The sequence below is a fragment of the Dipteris shenzhenensis genome, chromosome 22, assembly GCF_047967505.1.
Source record: "Dipteris shenzhenensis isolate YYH24624 ecotype China chromosome 22, Dip_SZ_1.0, whole genome shotgun sequence".
Classification (NCBI taxonomy): domain Eukaryota; kingdom Viridiplantae; phylum Streptophyta; class Polypodiopsida; order Gleicheniales; family Dipteridaceae; genus Dipteris; species Dipteris shenzhenensis.
Window position 1 is genome coordinate 51803537 of NC_141617.1, and position 24156 is coordinate 51827692.

General features: G+C 46.4%; 1 protein-coding gene across 3 annotated transcripts in view; it reads right to left on the reverse strand.

Moving 5' to 3' along the window:
• Positions 1-24156, reverse strand: part of LOC147888265 (nucleoporin (DUF3414)) — a 268450-nt gene that overhangs the window by 185622 nt on the left and 58672 nt on the right. For 2 of the 3 annotated variants that reach the window (XM_087393148.1, XM_087393146.1), the window contains exon 5: positions 15523-15656. In XM_087393148.1, coding sequence (XP_087249274.1) covers positions 15523-15656 — 134 coding nt within the window. The remainder of the gene's footprint in view (positions 1-15522; positions 15657-24156) is intronic. The other variant, XM_087393147.1, reaches the window with a different exon arrangement.

The window sequence follows — 24156 nt, forward strand, 5'->3', positions numbered from 1 at the left end:
CTGCCTGTGCCCCTTCTTCAGCATCTGCCAACTCTTACAGCGCTTCTGGGGAGGCCTCTCCATGTTCCGAGACCGGAGTTTTTGCAGGCTACCCGTGATGTTCGACTCTATATCTTATGGGATATGATGCAACCTGTGCCATCTACTCTGGATCTTGATTTGGGTTTTGCTGATCCAATGCGCATCAGGCTACATTTTGTTTCTTTTCCTACAGCCTGTTACCGGTGTCATCAGGTTGGTCATTTTGCACGTGCCTGCCCTTCTACTTCCATGACTACTCCTCTTGCTCCTTCAGCTGTGAAGTTTACTCTCGGTTTCTGCTAAGGCTTTGCTGGATAAGCCTTCTTTTACTCCCCCGAAGCATTACTGGAGGAAGGTAGAAAAATCACAAGCCACTCTTTCTCTTGTTGAAGAAGTCCGGGATCCGACTCCTATTGAGCATCTTCAGCCTCCTTCCGGTCAAGATATGGATGTGCCCCTTGCAGAGGGAATTATACAGGGTGCTGCCCCTGCTCTTTCTCATGTTGATCCTTAGAGAGTGAAGTTAAAATGCTGAGTCCTGCTTTAACAGATGCAGCTCCTTCGTCGAAGGATACAAATGTTGATCTAGCCCCTTTGCCTTTGATGCCTGTGCCAAATTCTTCTTCTATTCGGGATGCAGAAGTGCCTTTTTTACTGGAATCTTTTTATCCCATGTTACAACAAGTTTGTGACCCTGTGATTCAAAAATTTCGAGTACCAGCCTATATCAAGAAGCATCACAACAGCAAAAAACAGCTTGTTTTAATTGATGGTGTGGTTTCATCACTGCATCACTTTTTACAGAGCAATAATTTGAAGCTGGAGGATGCTGTGTTTGATCCTCCTCCAGCTTCATATGTAACTTTTTACTTGGCTGCCTCATGACTTTTGCTCTGAGGCTTTACTTATGTCGTCGTGCCAAGAGCTGCTGTCCATGAGGAAGAACACCCAACAAAGCTCTCCACAAGAAAACCTGCTGACGGAGAGGAATCTTATGCCAAGGTGGATGATAATGCATTCCAAGGCCAAATTTTACAGCGGCCAAAGGAAAAGTAAGGGGAATTCCAGCATCATCAACAACATCCTGGACCAAACAAATCCCCTTGAGCCTCGGAAAATACGAACATCGAGGCTCTTGCAATGCCGAAGGGCAACCACACTCTAGACCAATGTATACTTTCAGCTCTAAAAGAGTTGCCCTGCAAAGAATCATTGCCATGCCAATCCAAGTGAGAAAGGATATGTTTCCAATCCATCAACAAATGGGAAACCAAAGGACAGCCGGGGATTCTGCCTGTCACAGAACCAAAAAGAAACTCCCCATGAAGCGCCCCTCCCCGTGAAGCTGCTGCCCCTCCCTCACCCTCCTCCTCGCTAGCCCCCCCTCTCCCTTCCCCCCCTTGCTGCCCTCTCCATCACTGCCCTCTCCCTCCCCCCCTCGCTGCCCTCTCTCCTCCCTCGCAGCCCTCCCTTGCTGCCCCTCCCTTCCCCCCCCTCGCTGCCCTCTCCCCTCCCTCGCAGCTCCTCTCCCTTCCCCCCCTCGCTGCCCTCTCCCCTCCCTCGCAGCCCTCCTTCGCTGCCCCTCCCTTCCCCCCCTCGCTGCCCTCTCCCTGTCCCCTCACTGCCCTCTCTTGCTGCCCCTCACCCACCCGCCCTCTACCCCTCCTCCCCCTCGCTCTTGCTGCCCCCCCTCGCTGCCCTCTCTCCTCCCTCGCAGCCCTCCCTTGCTACCCCTCCCTTCCCCCCCCTCGCTGCCCTCTCCCCTCCCTCGCAGCTCCTATCCCTTCCCCCCCTCGCTGCCCTCTCCCTTCCCCCCCTCCCTGCCCTCTCCCCTCCCTCGCAGCCCTCCTTCACTGCCCCTCCCTTCCCCCCCTCGCTGCCCTCTCCCTATCCCCTCGCTGCCCTCTCTTGCTGCCCCTCACCCACCCGCCCTCTACCCCTCCTCCCCCTCGCTCTTGCTGCCCCCCCTCGCTCCTCCCTCTCTCTCCCCCGCCCCCTCCTTCACTCCCGCCTGCCCCTGCCCTTCCCGCCACCCTCCTCCCCTCTCATATGCTGCCCCTGCTTTCCCCCGCCCCTCTCCTTCCCCCCCTGCCCCCTCCCTCCCTCTCCCCCGCCCCCTCCTTTGCCCCCGATCGCTCCCCCCTCCCCCCCCGCCTTCTGCCCTTGCCTTTTTCCTCCCCTCCCGGCCCCCCCCCTTAGCCCCCCGCCGCCCCCTCCTTCACCCCTTCCTACTTCGCGCCCCTCCCTCCCTCTCCTCCGCCCCCTTCCTAACCCTCTGTTGCCTACCCGCAACTTGCCTCCCTCTTCTATTTTCCCCCCTCCACTTTTCCTCCCCTTCTTGCGCCTTTGTTCCAAGGCGTCCTGGGCAACATTTCCACGGCCAGAGTAATTACAGTGTTTGAATCGGCCTTTTCACTTCGATCGATGAATGGATCCCCATTCAGCTAATCTTCGTCCACCCCCACCGGCCGCGAGAACCGTCATATTTTCAAAAGACAAGTTGCAGCAGCTCAAAAAAGATGTAGAGCTCGAGGCCTCCACATCACTCTTCGCACGCATCTTTGGGTCACACCCTGCCAGATCACAAGCTAGAGACTGGATGCTGGCGGCGTTACCAGGAGATCTCGCCCCACACCTCAGGGATATTTGACTTTTGGGACGAGGATTTTTCCAAGTTGTTTTTGACTCCCATGAGTCCACAGCCCTTGTTCTCAAAGCTAATCCTTTGGCCTTGGGTTCGAGGAGAATTTTTCTTTTGCCCTACACCTTGGGCTTCGATCCAGTAGAGGAGGACAATCAGGTCACATCTCTGTTCATCAGGTTCCCTGGTCTTCCTCAGGTCTACTATCGACTTCTTGGTACTATCGGAGCCCACTCTCGGAGTGGTCACTGAGATCCCTCCCCTTCCTGACATGCCTTCTTCCTCAGCAGAGGCAATCAAAGCGGACAGGGTCCCTCGAGTTAGGGTCATTGTCTCTAACCCTAACATTTCAGATGACCACATTATGCTTCAACGTCCAGATGGCTCTCTACTTCGACACAGAGTCGAGATCGCAAGTAGACAGGACCAATGTAGGATCTGCAGGACACTTGGGCACTTTGCTAGAGACTGCCCAAGGAAGAGAAAAAGACCCAAGAGGTCTTCTGGAGCAGCTCCTTCACGTACTACCCCGACTACACCTCCCCAGCGCCCTATACCACACACTTCAGGACCACCAGGAGCAGCTAAGCGCCCTGCTTCATGCACCCCAGGACCACAAGGGGCAACAAGGTGCCCAAAGCCCGCAGTACACCCAATACCACGATGCAGAGCGATCAGAGCGGCTCCTTTACCTCAGGAGGAGACCTTTGACCACGTTCAGAAAGATGCCATCCAAACTCAGAGATGGATGTTGCTACAGCCCCAGACACTACAGTTCCACATCAGGAGGGGCCTTCAGATGCACTAGCCCCAGTCACTTTGGTTTCCGATCACGAGAGGGCTTCCGATACTTCTTCCCCACAGACTGTTCCTGCCACAGTCAGGATGATCGAGGGAGTGCATGCACAGATGAGGACTCCAAATCCCTCTTCAGCCCCGCCACAAGCCTCCTCAGCCCCCAGCTCCAGTTCTACTGATAGAGGCCTGGCAGGTCCTTCTCATCCATCTTCCACGAGTGCAGGTCTTCTTCGCACTCCTCGGCCAAACTTGCTTCTCAAGAATTCTTTTTCGACACTGGCAGATTCGGCGACTTTCATGGATGAGGAGTTTGTGCCCTCCAACTTAGGGGTCCCGATCATTGCGATTCCTTTTGATAGGGCCTCCCCCTCAGCAAGCGTGGGGATCCTTTCACCTGTTGAGTTTCCTGCCCTCAGCAGGAGTGTTTCGGCCAAGGGGAAGTTGGTCTCCTCTACTAGGTCGGGTAAGCCTTTCCATCCAGCATCCTCCCGTCGATGAGGGTAGTCAGCTGGAACATACAAGGCCTAGGCGGAGTTCCACACCATTGCCATAGGCAGCTGATCCGGAATCAACTTCATCCAGGTGTCACTAGAGGTGCTATTGATATCCTTCTTATCCAGGAACACAAGTTGGATGCCAGTAAGTCTGGCAAACTGCTCTCAGGACATACCTTCTGGTCGCCTGCTTTGGGCACAAGGGAGGTACTTGCATTTCAATCTCTCCTTCTATTCTCCCCTTGGTTGCTGGTCATGGTATTATCTCCCCCTCTAGAGCTCAATGGATCATTATTTTGGTTGGAGGGCGTAAGATTGGTCTTCTCAATCTTTATGCCCCCAACAACAGAGGCGAGAGGATCTCCTTTTGGAAGGAACCACTCTCTTGGGCCCCCATTGCAGATTCCTGGATCATTAGTGGTGATTTCAACATGGTTGAATTGTTTGGAGAGGGCAGCCTGGGATGCCTTTCTCTTTCAGTACAGTGGCAAGGACACCTTGTTTGATGATGCCTTTCATATTATGCCACAATCACTCCTGTACTCTTGGTCGAACAGGAGATTACATATGCCCATCCATGCACGTATTGACAGATTTTATGTAGACGATTGGGCACTTGACAGAGGCGGATCTGTATGCATTTCTACTGGGGTTTCCACCTCATATCATTTTCCAGTGGTATTGCAGATTTTTGAGCCTCATCAGAGAGGACGCTCTCCTAGTGTCAGGATTCCAGATGCTTTTTATGCAGAGGAGAGCCTCACGGAGGATATTTTACAGATTTGGGATTCTCACATACAGGGTGGAGTTGTCCGCCCATCTCAAGTAGCTCCAGCCATATCTAGAATTAGGGACTATTATCATACAGTCACTGAGTCCAGGAGACGTGAGATTCTCAGACGTGAGCTTGGTATACACCAGCAATTAGCGTCCCTTCAGAGGGAAGAGCAGAAGAGACCCACTGATGCTTGGATTCAGGAGCGCCTTGCTGCAGCGAGGGCTCATATGCAAACATTACTGGATCAGAGAGCAGAGTATGCCTTTCATGCACGGGAATCATTTTGGATTCAGATGGGTGGCAAGGTCAATAAATACTTCTTCTCTACTCATGGGCCCAGACATAGTAGAGATAGTGTCTCGCAGCTTGTTGACTCAGACGGGGTTTTACAGTCAGATCCAAATGCCATCATGCGTATAGCCTCAGAATTTTTTGCATCCCTTCTTCCTGCAGATCCGGGTACACAGGCCATAGATGATGCCAGAGAGGTTATTTGGCAGTGTATCCCTGTATTGGTGAAGGATGAGATGTATGGTTCTCTGGATGCACCTTTCACCAATGCAGAATTCAAGACTGCATTGCTTGCCCTTCACAAGGGCAAGTGCCCAGGTTCGGATGGACTTACCCCTTCCTTTTTTATTACTTTTTGGGAGCAGATTGGTGATCACATTACATCAGCCCTGCAGGGCGTGTGGGACTGTGGTGAGATGGCTGATTCACTTACAGATGGTCTCATTCATCTCATCCCAAAGGGAGGTAATAGGAATCTAGTGTCTCAGTGGAGACCCATCACTCTGTTGGGCACTTGTTACAAGATTCTGGCGAAAGCCATCAATCTGTGGCTACCGGTTTTTCTTCCAGATTTGATTCATGACATGCAAACAGGGTTTGTGCATGGAAGAAGCATTTTTTATAATATTTTCTCATTTTGGGAGGCCTCAGAATGGGCCACGCAGAGACGCCAGTGATTGGCCAGTCAACTCTTGGACTTTGAGAAAGCCTACGACAGAGTAGACTGGGATTTTTTAGAGGGTACTCTATCTCGCTTTGGTTTTTCAGATACATGGATTAGAGGAGTATCCTCTCTCTACAAATCAGCCCATAGCCAGGTGCTCATTGGGGGGGGAACAGGGGACAGATTTCCGATTTCCAGATCAATCCGCCAGGGATGTCCTCTTGCCCCTTTTCTTTTTCTGTTTGTGGTGGAAGCTATGAGTATCTACCTTAGATCTCAAGCTGATATTTATCGGCTGAGGTTTCCTATCCGCCGGGAAGAAGAGCTCCGAGATAGTGAGTTGGCAGATGACATGGCTGTTTTTTTGGATGCCTCCCTCAGGACACACACTCCCTTCTGGACAGCCTTGGATTTAGCCTTGGATTTATTTTGCACGGCTGCAGGTGCACACATTAATTGGCATAAATCCAATGGTTTCTAGATTTGCGATGATGACACCCTGGATTGGGGTAATGATATTGGCTTCACTTGGGTACAGAGGGGCGTCTCCGTCAAATATTTGGGCTGCCAGGTTGGGGTGGGCAGCTCTCCTTCAAAACAGTTTGCTCCGGTGTTGGAGAGTATCAGAAGAAAGCTCGTTTTCTGGAGCTCCGCCAAACTTGACTTGGCTTCCAGGGTGGTGGTGGTTAACCAGGTTCTTCTAGCCACAGCATGGTTTGTCTGCTCTTGTTGGTGCCACGCTAGGGATTGTATCAATCAGCTTAAGAGGCCCGTACGAAACTTTTTATGGAGTGGTTTAGATGGCACAACTGATGTTACAGCCAGGGTGGCTTGGGAGACCGTGATTCTTCCAACAAGAGAAAGAAGTTTGAATATCATCGACCCGGATCTACAGTGCAGAGCCCTACTCTGCAAGGTCGTTGTGAGAGGACTTATGCCACGGCAAGAGCCTTGGAAGGATTTCTTTATCAGATGCATACAGTCTCGCACACCCACCTCTGGAGAGGATTGGACACACAGTACCAAATGGGTTTTCACCACAGCCCACCTCAGATCTCCCTCTTCCCCTCTTATGGTTGCTATCCTGAAAGCATGGGCCAGCTTCAGGAGTACTCTTCGCAGGATTCCCCCTTCCACCCGTGAAGAGATTGAAAGGCAGCCTATCATGTGGAACGACACCATTTTGGATGAGCATGGCAGACCACTTGGAGCTTCTCCTTACATACACTGGCCAAGATGGGAGAGGGACTCTACATCTACTGTGGGAGCATGGAAAGCCTTCAGGAAGCTTTCTGTAGATCGACAGGCCCAGTTGGTTCTTAATCTCAGAGGGAGTGCAGGGAGAGTCCAACAGATTGATGCAGCCTTGCCCTTGGATTGGGTGGGCACAGATGATATGCCTATTACTTGCTCCACCTGGATGGGGGCTTTTTCTAGATTGGGAGTTCCTTTACAGGTGATTGCTTTTCATGACACTCATGAGGATGCCTTAGTCTTTGATGTTTCTTCGGGGGGCAGGTTGTCCAGATCCACAGATGATATCTTGTTGGAGGTACCGTTTCAGCCAGTCAGGATAGTGGGCTTCATGGAGCATGGCTCTCTCTCACAGTGGTACTTGGATCCTAACCCGCTTCTCATCGCCCTAGGCTCATGGAGGCTGTGGCTCTATGGAGGTGTCCCAATTAAGTTTTTGCAGTGGGACCCTGGGGAATGGGAATGGATAGATGAAGGGCACGGAGAGAAGGGCATCCCCTTCTTTCGTTACACGGTCAGTAATGCCAGGAAATTCCAGCTCAGCTGAAGGGGTTGGAGGCCTACCAGAGCTCATCATTGGGAGAACTTTCAGATTTCTGTTGACTTGCAGAAAATTTTTTGACAAAGGCTCTGGAAATCCCACCGGAATAGAAAAATCGGGATAGCAGTGAACCAATGGAGATCTAGGTTCGGAGCTGACCCTTCTTACCCTCGTTGCCTTTCTGCTTTGGAGACAATACAGCACTGCCTTTGGGATTGCAGACAGGCGAGAATCATATGGAAGGGTATTGCAAGACTTTTTAGCACTTTTGTTCGCCTACCCTTCTTCATGACATGGGGATCAGTGGCTTGGCTCACTCTTTCAGGGCCCCAGGTCTTCTATGAGAGACTTGACTCCTCTTTGGCTCTTCACATCCGACATCTTGTGGAGTCGTGCTCTCTAGAGGATGTTCCGGCAACTCTCTTTAGAGCTGCTCATTCCTCAGTTAATTCTCCATGGGAGATCTTAGCTAGCATTGCAGCATGGCACATTTGGAGAGCCAGATGCACCGAGGCTCTAGAGGGTTCTCAGGTTCACCCTTCTCAGATCTTGGCCAGTACTTGGACAGATACGGTACACACTCTGATGGCCATTCGGGCACCCATGCAGGGATCATCTCGATCAGCCTCCTCCAGGAGAGTTACTTTTCTAGAAGATTGGAGAGACTCTCCCTTCTTTGCTAAGACTTCTACACAGTTGACTTGGCATTTTCAGCCTCAGCCTTGGTTTCTTTCTACCTCATTCCTCTGAGGTGTTTTCATTACATGCTTAGCATTGTGTATTTCCGCACAGAGCTTGCTCTAGCGAGTTTCTTTCTTACTTAATAGAAGTCTCCTTTTTGCCCCCAAAAAAAAAAAAGAGTCTCCTTTTTGCCCCCAAAAAAAAAAAAAAAGAACCTCCCACTAGAAAAGCTACCAATGCACAAAAGCTGGAGATTCAACATGCAAGATTAAATGACGAATCATGGCAGCCCATGGTTGAGAATCTTGCAAAAACTGCAGCATGAGTTTCCCCTTATGGACAAGAATGTGTAGATGTATATTAAGAATATTAAAACCTCCATGCATCTTTGGAGAACAAAGCTGTTGTACCAAAAGCAAACGCAAGCTTTTTTTTCCATGGCAAGAGCACCAAAAGATTTCCAACACCTCAAACATAAAAGAGGCAAGATCAGCCTTACTAAACATAATAAGAGGCAAGTAGAATTGGATATATGCCATCAGAATAGATTACACAATTCGAAGACGAACATGCAAAGGCCAAGTCGCCAATTTCCAGTACTCCAACTTTTTCTTGAGAGCTGCGAGAATCCAATCAGATTGTTGACAAGGAGAAAGTGTCCAACTCAAAGGATAGCCAAGATGACGAACCAATTGAGTAGGTGGGATGATTTCTCCAGGCCATAAAAGAGAGTGCCATTCCTTGGAATGCAAAGGCAACCATTCTGATTTTTGAAAATTTACATGAAGCCCAACAGCCAAACCATATAAAGAAAGAGCTTGCATCAGCTCAGAAAGACCCTGCTCTGTATTGCGGGGAGTGAAAAAAGAATCATCTGCATAAGCTTGAGCAAGCAATGGTTTACTCTCATGGATTTCCAAACCATGTAGCTTATCCATAGCTACGAGATGATCCATATACTAAAGCATGGGGTGCGTGGCTATAGCATACAGGAGCGCACTAAGTGGACAGCCTTGACGCACCGAACAACGAAGAATCCATGCTTCAGAGATATGCCCAGAAAGAATACAAGCACCTTGACTGTCACTATAAAGCCAATATATGATATGCTGCAATTTCTACCCAAATCCCAAAGCATGCATTGTCTGAGAGATAAAGTCCCATTGAATAGTATCAAACACCTTGGCAATATAACCTTGCAGTAAAAGTACATCCTGCTCTGTATATTTGGCATACTCAATTCCAACATAAGCATTTGCGATATTATCAGTGATATTCCTGCGAGGAACAAAACCATATTGTGCAGGATGTAAACCATCATGCAAGTGTCCTTTAATACGATCAACCATCATTTTGGTGATGATTTTATAAATGACAGGCATAAGAGTAATGGGTCTCCAATCAGCCAATGATTCACAAATCTGCTTTTTGGGAAGAAGCTTTACTAGCCCTTTTTTCGAAGAAACTGGCATATGTTGCTGTTCCCAGGCATAATTGATCATACGCAGCAAAATGGGCTTGAGAAGATCCCAGTATGCAAGAAAAAATTCCACTGTAAGGCCATCCCATCTTGGAGATTTCCATTTACCACATGATCGGACAGCAGTGGTCAACACACACACACACACAGAGAAGAGTTCTTGTAAGAGGCCTTCGCTTTTCGATGGACGGTTATGGACATTTATTCCATACCAGAGAAAGAAAAAAGGAAAGATATACTAACATCTACGGGAGGCCTCGAGGGCCTATGAGACAAAGTACAATCAAAGAGTGACTCATACAATCCTTGTGAAGTGAGGCCCGCTAAGGCTCTTGTTGAGTGCTATGTTAATATCTCAAAAACTCTCACACTCAAAACTATTGCTCAAAAAGTACATATACGGTGCCATGGTGGCTTTCCGATGGGATGCCAAGATGTCTTCTATCTGTATCCATCGAGTTGTTTGTCACTATGGTGGGAGGCGTGGTCTCCGTGATCTTTGTATCCAGTGGGCCATATCAAAAGTGAAACCTCGGCTCGGATAGTCCCCTCTAAGAAGGGCTGAGATGGGCTGAACCTCCATTGTTCATCCTCTGGTCAACATCTGCATCGTGTGGGGTCTCTGTGTCTCTAGCTCAACCGATCCGCATCATCTCTTCTCGCTGATCCACTTTGCTCTCATGTCCACTATCTCCTCCTCTACCCCACCGAATGCATAGAATCTGTAACATGTCATTGTGTCCGATGTATCATTGTGTCCCAAGGCACTGTCACCTCCTGTTGTATAATCTGCTGCACTAGGATCTCTCTATGGCGCCCTATCTCCATCAACTAGAGGCCAATGCAAACCTAGCCACGAAACTGGATCAGTCGGGAGAGTCCCAAAACCACGCCTCATAAAAGAGAGAATGGCACCGTCCTCGGATCTCATAGTAGATTGGGCAAAGTACATGGAAAGTAATCCTCTGTCTCCACCTTTCATAATGTGCATAACCTGCACATCCGCTGCTCTCTAGGTGTGCCTATGGCTCTCCCTCCCTCAATCCTTAGCTAATGGGACGAGACTAGCATCTGTCTAATGGTGATCTTCAATGTGTGTGAAACCATGTATCCTCTCCGTACTGGGGTCTGATAATCACTCCATCCTCTAATACTCCTAAGAAGTGGTCATGGTAGAACTCGATCTTGGTGGGGAAGTCATGATCCCCCGAAGTCCATGACGTATAAACTCTGACTGGCAAACCATCTGGATATGTGTGCATACCAAGCCGTGATATCCCCTCCCGTGGCTAATGATCTAGATGACCATGGTAGTCTCAAGCTAGGCAAGTCCCAAAACCTCTGAAGATATCTAACCCCTTGGAACATAGCATCAATCTGGAGTGGTGTCATATCACACCCTGCCTATATAATCTGTTGAGGGACCAATGGCTTACTTCAAATCATCATGGATCCATAATCACTTGTAGCCTTTAAATCTTCGTCAATCGGTCGCCGTGAGACAGGTCACTTCCCTAGCATGGATTCATGGCCTCACAAGTGTATCGAATAGCCATCACCTGTTGTAGCCACCCCTATGAACCCCTTTATGGGCAAAGGTGGGCCGACTTGTGGGTCAGCCACCTAGGCTTACTTAGTCGGGCAGGATAGGGCATGGTGGTCAGCCCCTAGAGGTTGTGCAGTAGCGCTCTCATAGGGCATGTGGCCGGTGCAGGCCAGTCAGCCCTCCAGGTATTGTTGCCATAAGAGGAGAGAAAGGAGATCTAAGATGGGCTGAAGTAAAAATCCACCAGGTATTGTCTACCCGATCTCCACCTAAAGAAGGGATACAAGGTTATATGCATCGAATAAAGAAAATTCCTATCGGCCATTTGAGCTGACTGATGTAGCCCTTAGAATGGCACCAACAAGAGCAAACAAACCATTCCATGGCTAGCAACACTTGGTTGACAACCACCACCCTATAAGAAGGATTAAGTTTAACCGAAAGAAAGAAAGAAAGAAAGTCTATTAACGTCCACTGGAGACCAAAAGGTCTATGGGACAGCAAGAAACCCTCTAGTACATCTGCTTTAAGGAGGGCACATGGCAGCTCCCAAGGAGTGCAAAAAGCAACCCCTAATATTTAAAGTACCTTCATGATATTCTGGAAGAGTAAACAGCCATACATCAGTTTAAGACTGAGAGTCTTTTGGTTTTGATTTAAACTCTCTGATTAGTGCTACGCCTTCACGGTAAACTGCCCATTTTCCATCCTTTCTGGCAGCCCTAACTTTAGCTAATTCAGTTGCCTTAATCTTGAGTTGAGTTTGTGTAAGCTCCTCTGCTATTCATACTTTGGTGCCCTTCAGCTTGTAAGATTGTCGAAGAAGCTTGATCCGCATATCTTTTGGCTTCAGTGTAAGGATTGGATGACCTCTATAGTGCAAAATAGAAGCCGACCTGGAGTCGTGATCATCCTGCTCATCATCATCCACCCATTCAATGTTGGGCAAGCTTGATTTGATCTTTGTCAATATTTCACTATATGTGTCCATCTTTTTGTACCAATCTTCTGGGAGTCCCCCTATTTTAATCTTAGCTTCGTGTTCTTTAATCTCTGCTTCAATATCAGACTTACCTGCTTTGTTGTCCACTTCCTTAATCACTTTCTTCTTAGCAGTTTGTACTTCAGTGTGAACAAGATCTTTGACTGTAGAGACTAGCTGCGGGGTAGGGGGGGAATCCTTACAAGATTTGACAGCCTCATCAATTACCGCCTGCTTACCAAGCCCTTCCACGATGTGAAGTCGGGCCTTTACTTCTACAAGCTCCAATTGTAGCTCTCTCACTGCCTACTGTAGATAAAAAATCTGATCCTATTGCCCGAGGCTGGATCGTTTTGAGCCTTGTTGTTGGTAATTCCGTGCATATGGAGAAGGTGTCATGGCTGCAACTGTAGAGTACCGAGCCCTGAAGGATGTTGAAGGAGTTGAGGGAGTTGAGGGGGACTTGGAGGAGAGGGTAGGCCAATCCATAGTTGGCTGTATGATGAACCCCCTGGCTTAACCTATCCCTGGGTTGGGTTGGGGGTTTAGCCCAACTCGGGGTTAGGGAGGACTAGGACTAGCTACGAACGAGAGGTATGGAGAGATGGAGAGGTGTTGACGGGGGAAGTACGGAGGTGGTATAGACGATGACGGACGGAGGTACGGACGGGCTGTATGGTACGGATGGAGGGGGTTGTGCGGGAGAGGCTGTACGGACAGAGAGCTACCGGTGAGGCTGTATGGAGGTACGGACGGAGAGAAGGAGAGGCTGAGCGGAGGAGGCGGAGAGGGGGGGGGCTGAGAGGAAGGAGACGGGAGCTCTCCCCAAAAGGAGCTTCCTCCTGACACTGTCCAAACACTACTGCAAATTGCTGCGAATGAGAGATGCCCATACTAACCTAGCAGCCTAAATATCTAACAGAAACACCCCTCTAAGTCCAAGTGACACCGAAATCAGCCCCCAAACCTAGAGTGTCCTGGTCACTAATCCAAAACCCATTGGATTTATTACAATTAACATGTGCACCTGCTGCCAAACAAAATAAATCCAAGGCTGCCTTGAAAGAACAGAAGGTCTATTGAGTGGCATCCAAAAAAACAGCAGTATCATTAGCCAGGTCACTATCCAAGAGCTCCTCATTGTGTCTCAAGGAAATTCTCAGCACAACGACATCTACCTGAGATCTCAAAAATCTGCTCATTGCTTCAAGCACAAATAAATACAGGCAAGGGGCAAGAGGGCATCCCCAGCGAATTGATCTAGAAATCTAAAACCTCTCTCCCCTTTCCCCTCCAATAAGTACAAGGCTGTGGGCTGATCTGTACAAGGAGGAAATCCCTCAAATCCAAAGTGTTGAAGACTACCCTCCAAAAAATCCTAATCTACGGTGTCGTAAGTTTACTTGAAATCTAATAGTAGAATTGCAAGCCTTTTGCCACTTTGTATAGCCCAATGTCAAGCCTCCCAAAATGAAAATATATTATCAAATATGCTATGCTATCGCCACAAACGAAGCCCATCTGCGTTCATGCATTATGTCTTGAAAGATGGGTTGCAAGCGCAAACTAATGGCTTTGGCCAAGATCTTATAAAAAGTGTCCAAGAGGGTAATTGGCCCCTATTGACAAATTCAATTTATGCAACGCCGGAGATAAGATAAATGAGACCCTCTGTAAATGAATCACGCATAATACTAGAGTTCCAAATGCCCTGCGATGCTGAGGTAACATGGTCCCAAATCATATCCCAAAAAGTGATTAAGAACCCATCTAACCCCGGGCACTTGCCCTTGGGGAGGGTAAGACGTGTAGTCCTAAATTCCAGATTTGTGAAACATGCATCAAGTAAATCTCTCACATTTGGTTTCACCAAACCTGTAATTTCCTGCCAAACTCTACATCTGGCATCGTCTCTAGCAAGTGTGTCAGGATCTGCTAAGAGGAGGGATGCATAAAAATCTATAGCTATGCGTAAGGGAACATCACGATATAACAAAGAACCCCGTTTGAGCCAATGAATTGAGAACAACTTTCTCTACCATGCCTCGGGCCATGCATAGAGAAAAAGTGTTTATTAACTCTACCCTCCATTTGTTTTCAAAATGACTCTCTAGGATGAAAGGCATACTCTATTCTCAAAGCTCCAAATCAGCAACTGCATACTTTCCAACACTCTCTAAAACTGCCTTAACTACATGTCATGAGTAGGTAGCTTCTAATGGCTTCCAAGTCTTTGGTCACATGCAAGGGCGAGCACCTCTTGTGAGATGGCAAAGACGACCCCTTCAAACTGAACAACATTATTATCACACTAGTGGCCAGTTTTACACTTTTCATGCCATGCTATCCAATACCCCCCAACACCAACATTCTATATTGCGAGTCTAAAATCAAATAATTTTGTCTTGAAACCACAACAAGCCACTGTACAATTTAATTTCAAGATAATCTTGACATGAGGCGTCCTGCAAGTCTGAAAATATGGCTTCTGACCTCAAATTCCGCATATACTACTCTTGTATACAATGTATACAATCCTCGTAGAACAGCAACAAGGCACTCCTAAATCCAAGCATCTATGGGCCGTTTCTGCTCTTCCCTCTGCAGGGCTGCTAACTATTATCTTTGGCTAATCTCCTGTCTAAAAATCTTAGCTCTTTTAGTGCTAGCAACAGTATGAGAGAAATCACTAATACCAGAAAGGGCTTCTACCATGAGTAAAGGAGACCCCACTCATCCTGCAAATGAGACACCCAAATCTGCAACATATCCTGCATAAGGCCCTCCTCTGCATAAATGCATTTGGAATCCTAATACTGGCAGAGCAGTGTCTCAAGTGAGTCTCAAAAAATCAACATAACCATTGGAAAACAATCCAAGGTAGAAACTCCTGGTGCAATGCATATTGAACCACCTCTGTCCAGTGTCCAATCATCAACGTAAAATCTGTCTATCTGTGCATGAATGGGCATCTGCAGCCTTTCACTACATTGACAAAGATGCTTGGATAGATGGCGCCTCTCACACTTTGCAACAGTTGCTCTTGTTCTCTCGGTCAATGCTGCCATAAGAAGTCTCTACTATTTTGAGTGAGTTCATGCTTATTACCCTTGGAATCTTGTCCCTCTTCACATGCCTAAGCTAAAGAGATGCAAGCCATTATGTACACCAAACAAAGGAAGGAAGGCAGATTGAACGTCCAAAAACCATCATTTTTAGCATGCTTCGTCTCGAGACTCAAATAGTAGCAGCAAGCATAAGAACTATTTAGTCTTATTAGTGCTCTAAGTTTGCACCATACTAAAATACAATACACTCTCTAGAGAGAAAATAATGAAAAAGTGTAAATACCAAATGTAGTGGCTGTTCAGTATTGAGCAATTTCCGCATAAGTGCGACAACTTTATCCTCAATCCCATCTTTGACAAGTATTTTAGCCTCATTTTCAATTGGCTCAGCAATGATCGTATCTGATGGCTCTGCCACTTCAATAATGAGATGCGTAACACTGCAAGGGTCAGTTTCTTCAAGGAAAAAGCATCAAACTCCAAATCATGACAGCTTACAGCAAATCTAGAACAATTTTCAATTATATCTAAGCATACATCAAAAAATTCAAAAAGACTGACTAAAATTTAGACAAAGGGAGTATGCTACAGTCCAGCCATGCAAGGTTGTACCAAATGTTACACGCTTTTGACATGAGGCAAATATGGTAGATGCCTCAGATCCATTAAGCTTTGGAGGCATAAGAGTACTAATTTTCTTTGGGGGGGTCAAGAGGCACATGATATCATAGGAAACACAAAAATTTGGGGAAATTTTTCATTTTAGTAGAATAAAATGTGCTTAGCAGGCCTTTGTGTGATCATGTAGCAATTTTCTGTACACTAAAAGCAAAGCATTAAGCATCCATTAAACACCACTCAATGGTAAGAAGCAAGACCCTAACCTCACCTTACAACGATGAACCACATGTTTTATATACATTACCTGTTTTTTCTTCAAGTCATATGGCATATAGTTCACATCAGATGCAAAGTGAAAATTAACAAAAAGAAGAACCAGACTACAGAAGGTAAACAGTTTGATAGATTAATGAAGCATAAAAGAGCACAGATGATTTGAGCACAAAGTTTCAAACAAGAGGTCATCCTTAGATGTATGATTCAAACCCCATCCTCGTAGGTTACCATGTTAGCAGAAGTTGACCAAGGCTAGGGCGTGGAAACTTCATGACTTGAAAATAATTGTGAGAGTTTTATTTAAGCAGCAAAATCAGATGGAATGGAGCATGATACTGTTTTGACTATACCCCTACAACAAGTTATTATTGTTAGCATTAGGCTTAAAAGTTGGCAGATATGTACGATTAGCTTGCCTCTATAGGACGTGCTCACGCTGGCCGAACCGCAGAACAGACATAGCTCTGTAGTATCTCACATTGGTGTCTCCAAGACCATCACGTGCACCCTATTCATCCTTTGCATACTTCAATGCATCCTTTCTAATGGATGGCAGTACATTGAGAGGATTGCTCAAGCATACTGCCTGTCTAATGCTGAGAAAAGGTTTGTGAATGCACTATTGGAGAGAATCAGTGATGAGTGGTTTAGAATTAACTACAACCTACACAAAAATAGAACCAGTGCAGTGGTTCCAAAAGGTTCTAACCACTGCACTAATCTCATTACACTACAACAACATGTTGTCCTAACCACCGGGCTGGTTTTAAACCTACCCGATGGCATGCTAGGAACATAAATTAAGAAACAGGACCCCTTAATGCAAAATATATGAATAATTATGGGATTCCAACGTGGGTCTCACATGATCCAGCCAATTAAGGTAGATACATTTTATTTTGTTTAATTAGGAGTAGCTACAACCACCATTAAAATAACTCCAAGCCAAAGTCAGTGTCGTGGTCGTAAATCTAGATCAGAGCAAAAAATTTGTGCGTAGGTGACATATGGCAAGTTGCAGGTAGATCTCAAGACAAATTGTGGACAGTCTGATGCACAAAGATGCAGCACAAAGACTGCCCTGAGGAAAGAATTGCTCATGTATTGACATGTGTCAAGCACTACGGATGTTTAGAACTGCAAGTTTTGACAAATTGTGTCTTATTGTATGCCAATAAGGCAATCATTACATCGGGAAAATTTTGACTGCTCAAGCAGAGGGTCTCAACTTTGATGAGAAATTTGCTCCTACAGCTTGGATGGTGACCATTCGGACAGTAGAAACCTTGGCTGGCCATCATGGATGGTCCATCTTTCAAATGGACATGAAATCTGCATTTTTTAACAGAAACCTAGAGGAGGAGGTGTATGTGGATCAGCCTTACGATTTTTTATTTTATATTTTTGCAAAAATAGACTTCCATTAAGCATGGATAAAACCCGTAAGAGCAAGCTCAATGTGCTAATACATCATGTCATGCATGAAAAAAACTCCTCAAAAGAGGTATAAAAAAACCAAGGTTGAGGCTGAAAATGCCATCTCAACCAAGTGGAAGACTGGGGAGTCCCTCCATTCCCTAAGGAAAGCAACCCTCCTAGCAAAAGCTGCTGCTCAAGAGGACCCCTGCATGCCCGTCCAGATGGCCATCACGTATGTATAGTGTATGTCCATATAATGGCCATAGTCAAAGAGAGGTGAACCTGGGATCCATCCAATGCCTCTGTGCACCTGGCTCTCCATATATGCCAAGCTAATATACTCGCTAGTATCTCCCAAGAAGAGTCTTCCGAGGTATGCACGGCCTGAAGGGTGAGGCACGAACATCATACAAACAACATGTCTCAATCAAGTATTGTCTGATAGCTATAGGCCATGATGAGTCATGCCTCTCAAAAACAACCTAAGGCTCCGAAGGGAAAAACCACCTAACGGAACCCCAAGTCATGAAGAAGGGGAAATGTGCAAAAGAATTGATAATCCTGGCAACCCCCTTCCATGTAACCCTTGCCTGGGCTGTCTGCAATCCCATAAACAATGCTAAATAGTCTCCACAGCAACATGGCAACAAGGGCAAGTGGGATCAGCCCCAAACCTAGATCTCCATAGGTTCACTGCAATCCCACCATGAATGAAAATCTAGGAAATAGAGTGATTTTTCTATTCATGTGGGATTTTCAGAGTCTCCTCCAAAAGTTTTTCTGCAGATCAACGAAAATATGAAAGGCATCCCAATCAAGAGCTCTAGAGAGCCTCCAATCTCTACAGCTGAGCTGAAATCTCCTGGCATTACGAACCTCTAACGAAAGAAGGGGAGGCTCCTCTCTCGGTGCCCTTCGTCAATCCACTCCCACTCTCCTAAGTCCCATTGCAAGAACTTTACGGGTACGCCTCCGTAAATCCTTAGTCTCCAAGATCCCACGGAAATGAGAAGAGGGCCAGGATCCAAGCACCATTGTAAGTCGGAACCAATCTCTACATAGCCTCCAATCCTGACCGGATGAAATACTCTCTCTAGCAACATATGATCTGAAGATCTAGCCAGCCTGCCTCCTGAAAGCACATCAAAAACTAGGGCATCCTCATGTCCATCTCAAACTACAATAACCTAAAGTGGAATGCCCGTACTAGAGAGAATGCGTACATCCAAGTGGAGCAAGTGATAGGCATGTCATCTGTCTCCATCCAATCCACTAGAAAAGCTGCATCAATCTGCTAAATTCTGCCTACACTCCCTCTGAGATGACTAATCATCTGAGCTTCCCTATCCTCTGGAAGCTTTGTGGAAGCTTTCCAGGCACCCACAGTGGAGGCAAGTCATCCGTCTCCATCCAATCCAATGGAAAGGCTGCATCGATCTGCTAAATTTTACCTACACTCCTTCTGAAATCATCATATAAGCTTTCCTATCCTCTGAAAACTTTTTGAAATCTTTACAGACACCTACAGTGGAGGCAGGTCCCCTCTCCCAACTGGACAGTTGCATGTAATGAGAGGCACCCAGTGGTCTACCATGCTCATCCAGAATGTTGTTGTTCCATATGAGTGGTTGCCTATCAATCTCTTCACCGGAAGGAGAAACCCTTTGAAGAGTCTCTGAAGCTGACCCATGCTTTCTGGATAGCTGCCATAAGAGGGCAGGAAGGAGATCTGAGACGGGGGCTGAAGTGCATGACTGTATTCTGTGAATAATTTCCTTCCACGGCTCCTATCCAGTCCCCTCGCAACCATCTTGCAGAGCAAGGCCCTACACTATAAGTCTGGATCAATTGTATTGAGACCCCTTCCGAAGTGGGGAGAATGAGAGTCTTCCAAGCAACTCTGGCTGTAACATCATCTGTGCCATTAAGTCAACCCCATATAAAATTTCTTATCGGGCTCTTAAGCTGAGTGATGCAACCCCTTGAATGACACTAGCAAGAACACACAAACCATGCCGTGGCCAAAAGGACCTGATTGACCACGACTACTCTAGAGGCAAGGTCACGCTTTGCAGAGCCCCAAAAAAAGGAACTTTCTCTTTATAATCTCCAACACCTGAGCAAACTATTGTGTCGGAGAAAAGCCCAAGCCAACCTGGCATCCCAAGTATTTGACACGAACACCCCTTTCAATCCAAGTGAAACCTATGTCTCTTCCCCAAACCGGAGTGTCCTCGTTATCACTGATCCCAAAGCCATTGGATTTATCCCAATTAATATGCGCCTCCACAGCTGTCCTCAAACAAGTGAGTGTCTATGTAGTATGGCATGGCATCCAAAAAAACAGCAGTGTCATCTGCCAGCTCGCTATCCAGAAGCTCCACTTCTTGTCTCAAAGCTATATCAGCTCAAGATCTAATATAGATACTCTTAGCTTCAGCCACAAATTTTAAGAAAAAGGGAGCAAGGGGACATCCTTGGAGGACTGATCTGGAGATCTCAAAACTATCTCCCTTTACAGCACCAATAAGCACCTAATTGTGGACTGACCTGTATAAAGAGAAAACCCCTCTGATCCATGCATCTGTAAAACCAAAACGAAGAAGGGTGCCCTCCAGAAATCCCCAATCTACTCTGTCATAAGCTTTCTCAAAGTCCAGGTATAGAATGGCCAGACTCTGGCCACTATGCATGGCCCACTGTGAAGCGTCCCTTAATGAGAAGATATTATCAAAGATGCTTCTGCCATGCATAAAATCAGTCTGTGTGTCATGAATAAGATCGGGAAGTAAGGGCTGCAAAAGTAGGCTGATTACTTTGGCCAGGATTTTTTAACACGTGCCCAGGAGTGTGATAGGCCTCCATTGGGACACTAAATTTCTGCAACCTCCCTTTGGGATAAGACGAATGAGACCCTCCACAAGTGAGCCAGGCATCTCACCCGAGTTGCAAACGCCATGCAAGGCTGAGGTAATATGATCCCCAATCATATCCAAAAAGCAATAAAGAGAGAGGGAGAAAGTCCATCTGAACTTGGGCACTTGCCCTTGTGAACAGCCAAGAGGGCAGTCCAAACCTCTGCGTTGGTGAGAGATGCATCCAAAGAGACTTGCATATCCGGTTTCACCAACATGGAAATAGTCTGCCAAATAATATGTCTAGCATCATCTCTAGTCTCTGCTGTAAGAAGGGAGGCACAATAACCTTAAGCTATGCGTAGTAAGTCATCTAGATCTGTCTACAAAATCATGTCCGAGTGAATGAGCTATGAAACACTCTTTCTACTATGTCAGGAGCCAAGAGTACAGAAGAAGTTTTTATTGACTCTACCCCCCATGTGTGTCTAGAGTGACTCCTAGGCATGAAAGGGATACTCTGCTCTCTAATCAAGCAATATCTGCAAATGAGCCCTTGCTCCAACAAGGCGCTCCTGAATCCAAGCATTGGTGGGCCTTTTCCGCTCTTCCTGAGATCTAACAAGCTCTTGAAATTGACATGACCATATCTCTTATGCCATTTTACGGATAGTGGCATCTGTTGCGGCTGAGCTGACATGGCATGAATATCTCGTACTATAGCTAGCATTCTGTATAAGCGTCCTTCCTTGACACCTTTTACTACTTGCTAAAATCTTCTCGATTTGTCTCTCATAGTGCATTCATCTCCGTCGAAGATGACTCCGTAGTTGTATTCCGTCACTTAACCTACTAACAAAAGGTTCTTGCTGAGCTTCGGAACATAGAGTACATCTTTCACCAATCCTTTCGTACCAGTGAAATTGTTCATAGGGATAATGCATGTCCCTTGAACTGGATTCGGTGAAGGTAGAACTGCAATATATAATCCAATCAGAATTACAAGTCTTGTGGCAAATGATGCCATGAATAGCCAAGAGGCTTTATAAGACTGAAATGAAGTGCACAATGCCGTAAAATAGCCAAGTAGGATTTACAATGATGGCATGTGTGTGTCAAATCAAATCATGTGCTATCTGCCAAGTAGGATTTACAATGATGGCATGTGTGTGTCAAATCAAATCAGTATTTCCATGTGCCGTAATTGGAGTTGTCTAGCTTGGAAGATGCCTCCGAATTGAGGTTGCTAGTCATAGACATGGTGCAAGAAATATACTCGAAGTGTCGTGAAAAATCACTGTTTGAATCAACTACAAAACACTGACTGTGGCAAGTGCAATCTGAACTATCGGTGAAGGTAGAACTGCAATATATAATCCAATCAGAATTACAAGTCTTGTGGCAAATGATGCCATGAATAGCCAAGAGGCTTTATAAGACTGAAATGAAGTGCACAATGCCGTAAAATAGCCAAGTAGGATTTACAATGATGGCATGTGTGTGTCAAATCAAATCATGTGTCAAATCAAATCATGTGTGTGTCAAATCAAATCATGTGCTAATCAATTGGCAATGCCTCTGAACACTCTGAAGTCTACTCATTGAACTGATGAACGTCAGGTTTTAGGTAATGTGATGAGGTAAAACCGTATGTGAACATAGGGACTGACTCCGAGTAGGAACTAGTCAGGAATTTTGGACATGGCTTAGATTGGCAACTTGGAGAAATTCAAAGTGTCTCCTCTATGGCGATCTAGTCTATTGTTCATAGAGTAGATCTTTCTTATCCCATCCTGCCTGATCTCGGACAATGGTAGGATCTGCTACAGGTCCAAAAACTGTTTATGTAGCTGGAGATCCCGCTGCTAGTGCTCTAACAACAGGTGAAGTAGAGCTACTTCTGGTTGGATCATCCAATGGTCTAGGTGTAAATCCATTGACATACTCCCATTTGTCCTGAAGTACAAGAATGGTCACCATTCGGTATTTCCATGTGCCATAATTGGAGTTGTCTAGCTTAGCAGATGCCTCCAGATTGAGGTTGCTAGTCATAGACATGGTGCAAGAAATGTACTCAAAGTGTCGTGAAAAATCACTGTCTGAATCAACTACAAAACACTGACTGTGGCAAGTGAAATCTGAATTATCGGTGAAGGTAGAACTGCAATATATAATCCAATCAGAATTACAAGTCTTGTGGCAAATGATGCCATGAATAGCGAAGAGGCTTTACAAGGCTGAAATAAAGTGCACAATGCCATGAAATAGCCAAGTAGGATTTACAATGATGGCATGTGTGTATCAAATCAAATCATGTGCTATCTGCCCATTGATCAATTGGCAATGCCTCTGAACATTCTGAAGTCTACTCATTGAACTGATGAACGTCAGGTTTTAGGTAATGTGATGAGGTAAAACCGTATGTGAACGTAGGGATTGACTCCGAGTAGGAACTAGTCAAGAATTTCGGGCATGGCTTAGATTGGCAACTTGGAGAAATTCAAAGTGTCTCCTCTATGGCGATCTAGTCTACTCTGATCTAGATCTAAACCAACCGTCAATCGATGAAAGAACAGCAAATAATTTCATTTTTTTAATTCTTTTTATGTGCTGGGTAAGATGCGTCGATGTAAAGACTCATGTGCATGTAAGAAGTGGCGAGGCTCAAAAGTGAGTAATACTTGCGCCGAAATGTGCGCGTGATGTGACGAGCGCGTAGAGCACGAAAAATCGATGGTTTCACGTTTTTGTAGCTCCCTCAAATTCCTCCTAAATCAAGAGATACGGCTTGATCTAGGTGGAGAAGCAAAAAAGAGTGAAAATGCACAATGATGATGTGGCAAGTGGAGTCACATGCAGAAATGAAGAACTGTGCTTGTAAGGGAAAGTGCCTATGGAGCACTGTGTGAGATGGCACTTGTGCTCACATGCAATGGACTGTGTGTGCTTACAAAGGGTCAATGTGCCTCGCAAGGGGTCAAAGTGCCACATGGCACTGACGAGGTGGCTACTGACTGGGCACTGATGAAATGGCAGTGCTGACGTGGCAAACAACTGCCACGTGGCAGATAAACTAACCTGACGTGGCACTTGGAGAGGATAGCATGCCACGTGTCAAGTTTTGATGCAACTGACGTGGCACTGAACCTGTGCTAATGACGTGGCACCGGGTGCAGTTACGTCTACCTAGGGTTAGGTAACCCTAGGTGATGTGGCAAATAAGGTCTGTCACGTGGCAGATAGGGACTAACACGTGTCAACCCTCAGACCCACCTTGGTGTGTGGTAACCCTTGTAATAGGATTGGATGGCTGTGCCACGAGTCAAGTTGCGGAGTGCTGAAATCTTTTGATTTCGACGGAATCTTTGAAGATTCCGTCAGCAGAGTTGCAGGATCCAAGAGTTCACTCTGCGAGCACCTCGTCGTGGAGGTCAGGCGTTTGAGGCTGTTGCTAGTGTCGCCCGTCGGTGCTGTCGTGAGTCCAAGAGGGTCGTTGGAGACTCTTGTTGGTGTGCTGCAGAAGCCGGTGAGCGATGGCCGTGCTGTGAGAGCTGCCACTAGGCACTCGAGTTTGGGCTGGCGTCGCATATGAAGGCGGCATTCGAGCCTCCTGTGAGCTTTGCCTTTGTCGTAGGAGCCACCAATAGCTACTACTGCTACTGTAGAGTCATTGTCTGCCTATTGGCCTGGGGCAAAAGTTCGTTGACATGCGTGGAGAGGCGTCTGTTGTGGGAAGTGTTGAACAG